The sequence below is a fragment of the Heptranchias perlo genome, chromosome 1 (genome assembly GCF_035084215.1).
Source record: "Heptranchias perlo isolate sHepPer1 chromosome 1, sHepPer1.hap1, whole genome shotgun sequence".
NCBI classification, from domain to species: Eukaryota; Metazoa; Chordata; class Chondrichthyes; order Hexanchiformes; family Hexanchidae; genus Heptranchias; species Heptranchias perlo.
Window position 1 is genome coordinate 67953697 of NC_090325.1, and position 12642 is coordinate 67966338.

At 38.7% G+C, this 12642-nt stretch overlaps 1 protein-coding gene across 2 annotated transcripts in view; it reads left to right on the forward strand.

Annotated features, from left to right (window-relative positions):
* Positions 1 to 7046, forward strand: part of rab3c (RAB3C, member RAS oncogene family) — a 208358-nt gene extending 201312 nt beyond the window's left edge. For both annotated transcript variants that reach the window (XM_067986345.1, XM_067986335.1), the window contains exon 5: positions 2934 to 7046. In XM_067986345.1, coding sequence (XP_067842446.1) covers positions 2934 to 3121 — 188 coding nt within the window. In that variant the 3' untranslated portion in view covers positions 3122 to 7046. The remainder of the gene's footprint in view (positions 1 to 2933) is intronic.
* The last annotated feature ends 5596 nt before the right edge of the window (positions 7047 to 12642 follow it).

The window sequence follows — 12642 nt, forward strand, 5'->3', positions numbered from 1 at the left end:
CATCAAAGAACTCAATCAAGTTAGTCAAACATGATTTTCCTTTAACAAATCTGTGCTGATTTTCATTTATTAGCCCAGACTTTTGCAAGTGCCAATTAACTTTGTCCCGGATTATTGTCTCTAAAAGATTCCCCACCACCAACATTAGGCTGACTGGCCTGTAATTGCCAATTTAATCCCTCTCCCCTTTTATGAACAGGGGTAACATTTGCAATCCTCCAGTCCTCCGGCACTATCCCCATATCTAAGGAGGATTGGAAGATTGTGGCCAGAGCCTCCGCAATTTCCACCTTTACTTCCCTCAGTAATCTAGGATGTATCCCATCTGGACCGGGTGACTTTTCCACGTTGAGTACTGCCAATATTTTAAGTACCTCCTCTTTATCTATTTTTATCCTATTCAATATCGCTACTACCTCCTCCTTTACTGCTACATTGGCAGTATCCTCTTCTCTAGTGAAGACGGATACAAAGTATTCTTTTAGTACCTTAGCGTCCACAAGAAGATCTCTTTTTTTGATCCTAATCGGTCCCACCCTTCCTTTGACTACCCTTTTACTATTTATATGCTTATAAATGTCTTTTGGGTTCCCTTTTATGTTAGCCGCTAATCTATTCTCATACTCTCTCTTTGCCTCTCTGATTCCCTTTTTTAGATCTCCTCTGTACTTTCTGTATTCAGCCTGGTTCTCTCCTGTACGATGAACCTTACATTCGTCATAAGCCTCCTTTTACTGTTTCATTTTAACCTCTATATCTTTAGTCATCCAGGGAGCTCTAACTTTGGTTGCCGTTCCTTTCCCTCTCGTAGGGATATGTCTACTCTGTACCCTGTACTTTCAACAGCCTAAATTGTATATCATCAGTGCAAGTCTGAATTTACCTAATAGGTATTTATGCTTCAAATCTAAAAAAGAGCAAGTAGCTACCCATGGGAGAAAGAGTAACACCAACCAGGAAAACAGACGAGCGGTAGTTATGAAAGATTCGTAATTAAGGGAAAAGATAGCTTTTGATTTCAATGGAATGGGAATCGGACAGGTTCTATAATGGGGGCCGGGGGGGGGGATATCATCAGCTCTGCCAGATTACTGTCCATGAGCTAAAGACAAAAAATTACCCCTGTGTGCTTAAATTTGAGTAAACATTAACTGACAGATCTTTTACCATTATAAATGCCAATCACAGCACCATCTACAGGCAGAAATTGCCAATCACAGGACCATCGACAGGTAAAACAGGTTGTGCAGGTAATTTTAAAAATATATTCTCTTTAACTTTCAGCAAAGCATTGCTACATATACATATAAAAGGTGTATCCTTTAAAAAAAAGAGAACATGTGAGAACAACAATACTATAGAGGTCAGACATAGCAATTGAAAGCTTGACTAGATGCTTTCTATTACTGACATTTGAGTAAGATTTTGAACATAAGTTCGTTCAACTTTACCACAAATGAGGCAGCATATCAGAGATGCAAGAGACAGAATCTTCTAGAGATGACTACGTGTCATCTGTGTTTGCTGCTGCCTTTAGAGGATGAACTCCCACAGGATTCACAAACAAGCAATACAGTGGATATCAGCTGCCAGAAGACAAAATAAATGAGCTGGATGTTGATCACCCTGAAAGAAAATCAGATTGAGCTGGGGCAATACAGCAAAGAAATGTCAGGGAAGGGTTAGTTGATGACACCACTGACCCAATACAATTAGACTGTTGTGGAATGGAGATTACTTAGAACAGTTCTCAATCAATAATCAGAACTTATTCACGCTAAAGGTGTATGCTTGTCTTGAATACTCAAAATAACTTTTTGTTAAATACTCACTAATCCTAAATAATTTAATATACGTGCTACTTAGCCTTGCTCTTCACATCAAATTGTATCCTCCACCTTCAAGAACCCAACCAGCCAAATAAAATATTTTATTATATTAGCAGGAGTAGTTATGAGAACTGCTATAACAGCAGAATACAACAAATTTACTAAATTACCAATTGCAGAAAAACAGTAATTCACCTGTTAATGTTAGTGATTTATACATCAGTTTCATTCCTCTCAAAAATAGGTTTTGATATTACCGGTACAAACATCCTAGTTTTCAATGAGCTATCAGCACCTTGTGTATTATACCTACATGTCAAAGATAATTACAGAACCAAAGCAAAAAGGATACTGGAACAGTGATAATGAAAATAATTTATAAAAACATTTCTTACTTTAAAATAATTACCAATATTAATGATTTTTAAAAATTCAGCAGAGCCTTGTAGCCAATATTGAATATTTAGATTTTTTAAAGGTATTTTCTGATGTTAGCATGATCATTATAGACACTGAACTTTGACATTTTTGTTGTGCATTACCACATCGGGAAATTAAATACATTTAATTGTTTATTATGACACTTGTAATTTAGAAACAATCAGAGTTCCCATTACTGATTAATATCCAATGATTCCTGCTGGAAAGTGTTTATATGCGACAATCAGATGAGGATATTCCCATTACCAAATAAAGTGTCAGCATTCACTGGCTGAGCTCACTTAGCAAATACTGAAGAGCTGGAATTGTATTCCAGCTTGAATCACTGGCTTCAGAAGAAAAGGGGAGGAAAATTAATGAGCCACCACAGACAGGAGTTCCTCAAACAGTAGGTACTAAATATCAAAAATGGCTCAATTGAGAGCTTTTGACCTAACATTGGCCACTTTTGCAAAGTGAGGGTTTGAATATTGGATGTTCATTGGATAACCCTTGCACACTCTCTAGCAGCTGGCTACAGCAGCACTGGCTGAGTAGATCTCCAGTCTGTCATCTGAGCCACGGAAAGAAAAACAGGAGCAATGCTGTGTGCAGACTGCTCTTTTTGTGTACTTGCTTAGCAACTGTTAATTGTAAAACTAATATTTTTATTCTTTCTGCAAGGCTTTGAATTTTTCGAAACCAGTGCCAAGGACAACATGAATGTAAAGCAAACATTTGAACGCCTTGTTGACATCATCTGTGAGAAGATGTCGGAGAGTTTGGATACAGACCCTACTGTTGCTACAGGAAAACAAAACACAAAACTCACAGAGAACCCCCCTCCACAGCAACAAAACTGCAGCTGTTAGTGACTTGTCCATAGACATATGGAGGCAATCAAATTGTGTCTACATTGCAAAGATTAGTCCTTAGGTATTAGTCCATGAAAATGTTACTGTATGGCCTCTATATAATATTAAACAAACCAATCTATATTTATTTTTTGCTAGCCTGTGCACAATACTTTTCCCCAAGACCTCTTGCATTAAAACTGACACTTAGTCAACCTCTACTTATATTGGTATTGGTTCCGCAATTTTTCTGTAGATTCGAGGTTTGTGTGACTGTTAACAGGGACAATGGGTTCCCAGGCTCAATGTACTACATTTATAAATTACTTAGATCTCCCTGCTTACTAGATTTATGTGGCCTTTCAAGCATTCCCTCGATGATAAATTGATGATAAACAGCTTATCCTCAGTCTGCACAAAACTGTGAATTCAGCAACAGAAATGCACGCATTTAAATTAATGGGTTAAGTTTGTCTGATTACTTGAATGAGTGTCCTGTGTGTAGTAATAAGTATCCATATGTCACTTAAAGGAGCAATTACTAATGAGAGAGCTCCTTGATCAATAATAAGTATTTGAAAAAAAAGCTTTGCAATATATTTGCTAGCAGTCTCAGGCTCTAGTTATACTACCACTTTCAAGTTGATGTGAATAAGTTGCGGGTGTGTATCAACACAAAAATGTCAGTATAACTGCAGAGTCAGGTCCTGATCTGATACCAAGTGCACTAAAGCCAAGTGGTGAAAGACCATCTCCAGAAGGCCATCTCACACCTCTCATACTTCACAGAGTGAGATAACTCCATTGTGGTGTGAAGATGGGTTCAAAGGTGCTCAGACGGTCTGTTGGATCTCTGGGGCACTTTATAGACTTAAAACTGAATTATTTTAATGTTATAAGAAATCACATGCCACTGCCACTCTCTCCTAACGTTAAATATTACCCATCAAGGGAACATTGTGTACATCTGCAGAACTCGGTTCTGGTAGGCACAGTGCGAGTTGTAGCCAGCTGGAGCCCACAGCATAACTTTCATCTTGCTGGCTGTACTTCCCAGTCTGAAGCGATCTGTTTCAAACCAGTAGTATCATACAACTGCAGCCTCAGTTATAATTATTTGTCATTTACCACTGTAGCGGGAGTCATGAATGTAAATCTCTTTAAAACATCGTGCCCCATAGCAGCAATCTTGAAGATAAATTGTATCCACTGAGAATATTCATCGTTTTTAAGACTCGTCACATAATTTTATTGCTAGTTTGCCAATTTGCATGGAAGCTCATAAACCTCGGAAGAGTGTTTTGCCAGCATTTAAACTACGTAAGTAAAACAAATTACGAAGATAAGTATTTTTAGGTGCAAAAAAATTATGTATTATGTAATGTGTAATATTAAATGTAACAAGAGTTGTCTTTCTGGTGTCTGAATTTTTATTTTTACCTGAAGGGAGAAAATGTAAAATGGTGCATAGGTGCTGAAGTAATCTGCGTTTTATATTTTTGTGTAGCCTCTGTATTGAGGGACAATAGGCCACTAAGTGCAATATTTCAGAATTTATAGTGCATCTCTAATTCAATGCAGATATCTGTGCAAAGTTACATACTGTAAGGCTTGAAATTAACACATTTTAGTAACAAAATCTATTTTTTCCTTTAATTAGCCCAGTCGGTTTTCTAGCCATTTTCAAACTATTAATAACATTAGACAAGACCATCTCTAATGAGATGGCATTTAGCCTTCATCGTGTTAATTAATCTATTGAATAAAAATTCTAAAATGACCTGTTCAGAATTTTCCGACTGTGAACCTTGGGGGTGAATTTACACCGTTTTTCCGGGGTTTCCACAGCTCTTCCGCCAAAATTATGGCCGACGAGCGGGAGGACCTTGCAAAAATTTGCCCCATGTAGAAAATAACGATAAACTTTATTCAAATTGGATAGGAAAGAAAACGTTCTTCGAGCCGGCGCAAACACGATGGGCTGAATGGCCCCCTTCCGTGCTGTATCTTTTCTATGGTTCTATGGAAAGAAAACGTTCTAGAGACAGCTAAATATCCACTTGCTAAAAATATGCTACATATGACAAGATCACATGCCAAACAGTTAAAGTAGTCCATTCAGCCCATCTTAAATCATCAATCTAGAAAAACCTATAGTCCCTCCACCATTACATTCAACTGCCTCTCAAACAAATGAAAAGGAACTTCCTAACATCAGTCTTAAAATTATGTTTCACCAGTTTGTACCTGTGCCCCTTGGCCTACTTTCATGGTATACCTTGATGTAGTACTTTTCTACATTATTTATTCTATTTTATACCACCATACGGTCCTCCTTAGACATCTCCTTTCAAGGTTGAAGAGCCTGAGTTTCTTTAGTTTTTCCTCATAACCCAGTTTTCTGACACTAGGGATTTACCTCATAGTTGTTCAGTGCCTCCAGGAATTGAATATTTCCCTTGTGTCATATATAGATGCCCATCCAAGCCCTAGGTATGATATACTAAAGCCAGTATCTGCTAACATGGTGTCTGATTTGCGGATTTTAGGAGATATTTGTGGGTCTTGTGTAAATGTCAGTAACACAATGTAAAGTTATTTTTTAAAATGCAGTTGGTCTGTGTAGTAAAGTTACTGAATATGACGTTTTCAGTGACTACTTTTTGTTGGTATGACTGGAAAACGATTTGTGTGTGTAAATGTATATTAAACTTTATCATTAGTCTGTTGCATGTGTGAATGAGTTTCTGATTGTGAGGATGGTTTCGTTTTAGTATACTCTCTTCATAGATCGTTAAGTCTTAGAATCAATTGTATTGTTGACTTATAATAAGGAATGGGTATGTTGTTCTGTAACAATTCATTAAGTAATTTTTCTGGGATTGGGTAATGCTGTGGGTTAAACAGTGGTGTTCATCGCTGGGACCCGAGATCAAATCCAACTAATATTAATGGGATAAAACTCTCCTCTGTCTGCCGACTTTAAGGGTTCCTATGAAATGAGTTTGGGCAGTGTCAACCCAGTTCCTAATGGGCACACAGCACGAAACTGATACCAATTGGCAATCTCTCTCAGAGAGGAAGGCTGACGAAATATAATAGAAATATTGTCACAGAGGTTGGGACTCCAGTCACATTACTGGGATAGAGCAGGAAGAGATTTGCTCTGCATCTAATTGTGTTATACCTGACTTGTGAGTGCTTGATGCTGACACTAGGTGCCCAAAATGAAAAATATTCCACTCCCCATCATGAACATTCCTCCCCATGGTTTGTACAAAATTATTTAATTAAAAAAAGTGCTATTTTGCATGATTGCTGAACTAGGATTTTATATCTCATGATTGAACTGGACCTGTAGTTAAAATGAGATAGTATGGTGCAGGTAGCTAGTCAAGTAACATAATGGGAATGGTCCCACTTGAACGTAGTTTGTTATTAAATAAAGGTTTACAGGTATTGTGCAGACTGGAGATATAAAGGCCATTATTTACTAAGGCCTTTCTGATGGACAAACTTGAAACAAAGTACAACTGCCACATTTCTGTACACGGTACTTACAAAATCTACCACTGCCTTTCTTCACAATACTGTTTCAAGCTTGCAAGATGTCTTATTAGAAATGTAGTTACCAGTTATCAAAAAAAATTAAAATTCTTCAACCCTCTCCCCAAGGATAATGCTTACTGCCTGTGAAAGCTTGGTGAGGTGATGCCATACAGACCTATTGAAAACAGCTGTTTGATCAATGTTGTAATTCCTTTATATATACATAAAAACAAAAATTATCTTGTTATCTAAACCTGAAAGTTATGTATGTGCATAATATATTTTACCTCTGTTGTTGGAATTTGTTCTATATAGACTGTACAGTAGACTAGATATTTTGTGTTTGTCTGTGGAATATGTAAATGATTGTGTGTGTTTGAAAGGAAAATAAACATGCAGAGACTATATCAATCATATTGATATTCTAATGTTGCTCCATGTTGCTCTCCAAGTCTGAGATTGGAAATTTCTGTTAATGATATCAGCGGACAAATGCTTTAACAAATTTGTTTGACATTTCTCTGTTCACTATTTTAATGCAGGGTGATCAGACTTAAATAGGCTAGAGCCTGTACTAAAACAGCAGGCAGATCAATGACACACGAATGGGCTAAGCATTTGTCCGCTAATATCGCCAATGGTAAATTCAGATGACAGTAATTTTGTTCATAGGGCCAGGGAAACAATATTTATTGAAATGCACAATGTAAGACCAGCTATTTCTATGCCTAGGAATGGATATTTCATTTTTGAAAAACAAGCATAGAATTTACAAGCATAGAACGTTGATGGTGTGGAGTATTTAAAGAAGCCGGGGTTGGCATTCCCTTCTTTGAGTTCTGACAAGGCAGAATTTCTACTCACCCAAAATCTACCCCAACCCCAAACCACTTCCCTGGGTCAGGTCTCATCAGAAATGCATGGCGGGCTCCTGGTGGGATCTCCACAGCCTGTCAGTGTGAAGAGCAGAATGTCCACAGTATTGTAGCAGGGACACCAACAAAGCCGATGAGGGGCCTTAATGGGGAAAAAGCGTCCTGAAAATCAGCGTGCATATCCCACTGATCAGGGCCTTCAGTGAGTAGTGTTGGGGGCCAAGCTGGAGGGAGTGGAGGCCACTAGGATGCCCTCTCCCTTCACAAGGGCACCCCAGAGCTGTTACCGCTGCTTCCTCATAGCGGCTCCAGGAGCCGTGATAATAAAGGTCAATGAGGGGCACATCTGCCGGGGACCAAGGCCTTACACCTCCGCTGCCATTTACATGCAGTGGGCAGAGGAGGAGAGGCCAGCAGCAATCTAGGCAAGGGTGGGGAGAGTGAAATGTAGATTGGGCAGTGGGGTAGTAGTAGGCCTCACCGCCCATATTTTATTTCATTCTCTACGGGATCACAGAGGAGAATTCCAGCCACAGTGTCCATTGCAGAGGGTGAAGGTTGGCACAATAATGATTATAATAGTGATAATAGCCTAAGTTGCTGCAAGTCAGCTTGATGTTCCTCAAGATTGAGCCATTAAAGCATTCTGTTACTGCACTGTCTTAATTAACAAGTTGTCATATAAGCACATTTTGTGACTTTCGGATTTATTCTATTGCTAGCAAAGTACATTACAAAATTTGACTTTTTATCTGATTTATCTCTTTTTTGGGGGGAATTATGCACTTTATCAAAATAATATAAGCGACTAAATTTTGCAATACACTGATAAGACACATGCTGATTAAAGAGGATTTAAAAAATTCTAAAAGGAGCAGCCCATTTGTGCCAAGTGTTGACACATTAAGGTTCTGCATTTTTTTTCATATCCTGGGAATTTTTCAGGTAGGAGATACATTAGAAATGAATCTTCCCTGGAATGGATTCTATATTGAGCCTCCACCCCTGAGTGATATTGTCTTTTAAAAAAAGTCACCAATTTTAAACTCTCCCTGTCACACAATGTAAAGCCACATGAAGTTGCCATACAGGGGGCTGAAAAGGTTTGAACAGATATGGCTCCTTTTGTGTCTGCAGGATGTCCCAGAACACTTTACAACAAATGGATTACTTTTGAAGTACAGTCACTGTTGTTTTATAAGCTAAGGATTCAGGTGAGTGTAAGTTTATAAGTCTAAAGAGAAAAGTCAAAGTTGTTGAGCAGGGTAGCGATTTGGGTAAAAACGAGCAGAGTGTGTCAGGAAGGAACAGAGATTTTAACAAATGTAATAGGGCATTAGTTACTAAGGTTAGATCAGGGAAAAATAGTAAAAAGTTAAAATTAAAGGTGCTATATCTGAATGCACAGAGCATTCAGAACAAGATAGATGAATTAATGGCACAAATAGAGATAAATGGGTTTGATCTAGTAGCCATTACTGAGACATCGTTGCAGGATGACCAAAGTTGGGAACTAAATATTCCAGGGTACTTGACTTTTAGAAAAGATAGGCAAAATGGAAAAGGAGAGGGTTGAAGCCCTGATAATAAATGATGAGATTAAGGCAGTAGTGAGAAAGGATCTTAGCTCAGAAAATCAGAATGTAGAATCAGTATGGGTGGAGATAAGAAATAATAAGGGGCAGAAAAAACTGGTGGGAGTAATTTATAGGCTGCCTAACAGTAGTTATAGTGATGGACAGAATATAAATCAGGAAATTAGAGGAGCTTGTAACAAAGGTAATGCAATAATCGTGGGGGACTTTAATCTTCATATAGACTAGGCAAACAAAATTGGCAAAAGTAGCTTGGAGAACAAATTCATGGAATGCATTGGAGTCAGTTTTCTGGAACCATATGTCGAGGAACCAACTAGGGAACAGGCTATTTTAGATCTAGTATTGTGCAATGAGACAGGGTTAATTAGTAATCTTATAGTTAAGGATCCTCTGGGTCAGAGTGATCGTAATATGATAGAATTTCATATTGAGCTTGAGAGTGATGTAGTTGAAACAGAAATTAGGTTCTTAAATTTAAACAAAGCCAATTACATAGGTATGAAGGGCGAGTTGGCTACGGTAGATTGGGAAATTAGATTAAAAGATATGACTGTAGATAAGCAATGGCGAACAGTTAAAGAACTAATTCATAATTCTCAACGAATATACATTCCCTTGAGGAATAAAAACTCCATGGGAAAAATGATCCAATCGTGGCTAACTAGAGAAGTTAAGGATAGTATTAGATGAAAATAAGAGGCTTACAATGTTGCCAAAAAGAGTAGTAAGCCTGAGGATTGGGAGGGTTTTAGAAATCAGCAAAGGATGACCAAAAAATTGATAAAGAGGGAGAAAATTGAACATGAAAAAAAACTAGCAAGAAATATAAAAACAGATTGTAAGAGCTTCTACAAGTATGTAAAAAGGAAGAGATTAGCGAAAGTAAACATGGGTCCCTTAGAGGTAGAGACAGGAGAAATTATCATGGGGAATAAGGAAATGGCAGAGACGTTAAACAAATATTTTGTATCTGTCTTCACAGTAGAAGACACAAGAAACATACCAGAAATAGTGGGGAACCAAGGGTCGAATGAGAGTGAGGAACTTAAAGTAATTAAGATTAGTAAAGAAAAAGTACTGGAGAAATTAATGGGACTAAAAGCCGACAAATCCCATGGAACTGATGGCGTACACCCTAGGGTTTTAAAAGAGGTGGCTGCAGAGATAGCGGATGCATTGGTTTTGATCTTCCAGAATTCCCTAGATTCTAGAATGATCCCCGTGGATTGGAAGGTAGCAAATGTAACCCCGCTATTCAAGAAAGGAGGGAGAGAGAAAACAGGGAACCACAGGCCAGTTAGCCTGACATCAGTAGTAGGGAAAATGCTGGGATCCATTATTAAGGACATAGTAACAGGGCACTTCGAAAATCATAATATAATTAGGCAGAGTCAACACGGTTTTCTGAAAGGGAAGTCACGTTTGACAAATCTATTAGAGTTTTTTAAGGGTGTAACTAGCAGGGTAGATAAAGGAGAACCAGTGGATGTAGTATATAAAAGAATTTTCAAAAGGCATTCGATAAGTTGCCACACAAGAGGTTGTTACACAAGATTCGGGCTCATGGCATTGGGGGTAATGTATTAGCGTGGATAGAGGATTGGTTAACGGACAGAAAACAGAGTAGGAATAAATGGGTCATTTTCAGGTTGGTAGGTTGTAACTAGTGGGGTGCCACAAGGATCAGTGCTTGGGCTTCAGCTATTTACAATCTAGATTTATGACTTAGATGAGGGGACTGAGTGTAATGTATCCAAGTTTGCTGACAATACAAAGCTAGGTGGGAAAGTGAGTTGTGAGGAGGACGCAAAGAGGTTGCAAAGGAATATAGACAGGTTAAGTGAGTGAGTGGGAAGGTGGCAAATGGAGTTTAATGTGGGGAATTGTGAAATTATACTTTGGTAGAAAGAATAGAAAAGCAGAATATTTTTTAAAAGGTGAGAGACTAAGAAATGTTGGTAGTCCGAGGGATTTGGGTGTCCTTGTACATGAATCATAGAAAGTTAACATGCAAGTACAACAAGCAATTAGGAAGGCAAATGGTATGTTAGCCTTTATTGTTGGAATATAAGAGTAAGAAGGTCTTGCTGCAATTATGTAGGGCTCTGATGAGATCACACCTGGAGCACTATGTATAGTTTTGGTCTCCTTACCTAAGGAAGCTTATACTTGCCTTGGAGGGAGTGCAACAAAGGTTCACTAGATTGATTCCTGGGATGAGGGGGTTGTCCTATGAAGGGAGATTGAGTAGAATGGGCCTATATTCTCTGGAGTTTAGAAGAATGAGAGGTGATCTCATTGAAATGTATAAAATTCTTAGAGGGCTTGATGGGATAGATGCTGAGAGGCTGTTTCCCTTGGCTGGAGAGTCTAGAACTAGGGATATTGTCTCAGGATACGGGGTCAGCCATTTAGGACCAAAATGAGGAAAAATTTCTCCACTCCAGGAGACTGTGGATGATCAGTCGTTGAATATATTCAAGACTGAGATCGATGGATATTTGGACACTAAGGGAATCAAAAGATATGGGGATAAGACGGGAAAGTGCAGGTAGAAGATCAGCCAATATCTTATTGGATGGCGGAGCAGGCTCGAGGGGTCGAATGGTCTATTCCTGCTCCTATTTCTTATGTTCTTATGAATCAAAGTTCCACAGAGGCAAGAAAATGAATAAGAACATAAGAACATAAGAAATCGGAGCAGGAGTAGGCTATCCGGCCCCTGGAGCCTGCTCCGCCATTCAACAAGATCATGGCTGATCTTCTAACTCAACGCCATTTTCCTATACCATCCCCATATCCCTTGATGCCTTTAATATCTAGAAATCAATCAATCTCTGTTTTGAATGTACTCAATGACTGAGCCTCCACAACCCTCTGGGTAGAGAATTCCAAAGATTCACCACCCTCTGAGTGAAGACATTTCTCCTCATCTCAGTCCTAAATGGCCTACCCCTTATTCTGAGTCTGTGACCCCTGGTTCTAGATTCCCCAGCCAGGGAAAACATCCTCCCTGCATCTACCCTGTTCAGCCCTGTAAAAATATTGTATGTTTCAATGAGATCACCTCTCATTCTTCTAAACTCTTGAGAATACAGGCCTAGTCGACTCAATCTCTTCTCATACAATAATCCCGCTATCCCAGGAATCAGTCTGGTGAACCTTTGTTGCACTCCCTCTATGGCAAGTATATCCTTTCTTAGGTAAGGAGACCAAAATTGTACACAATACTCCAGGTGCGGCCTCACCAAGGCCCTATATAATTGCAGTAAGACATCTTTACTCCTGTTCTCAAATCCTCTTGTAATAAAGGCCAACATAACATTTGCCTTCCTAATTGCTTGCTGCAACTGCATGTTAGCTTTCCGTGACTCATGTACAAGGACACCCAGGTCCCTTTGAACATCAACATTTCCCAATCTCTCACCATTTAAAAAATACTCTGCATTTCTGTTTTTCCTACCAAAGTGGATAACTTAACATTTTTTCCACTTTATATTCCATCTGCCATGTTCTT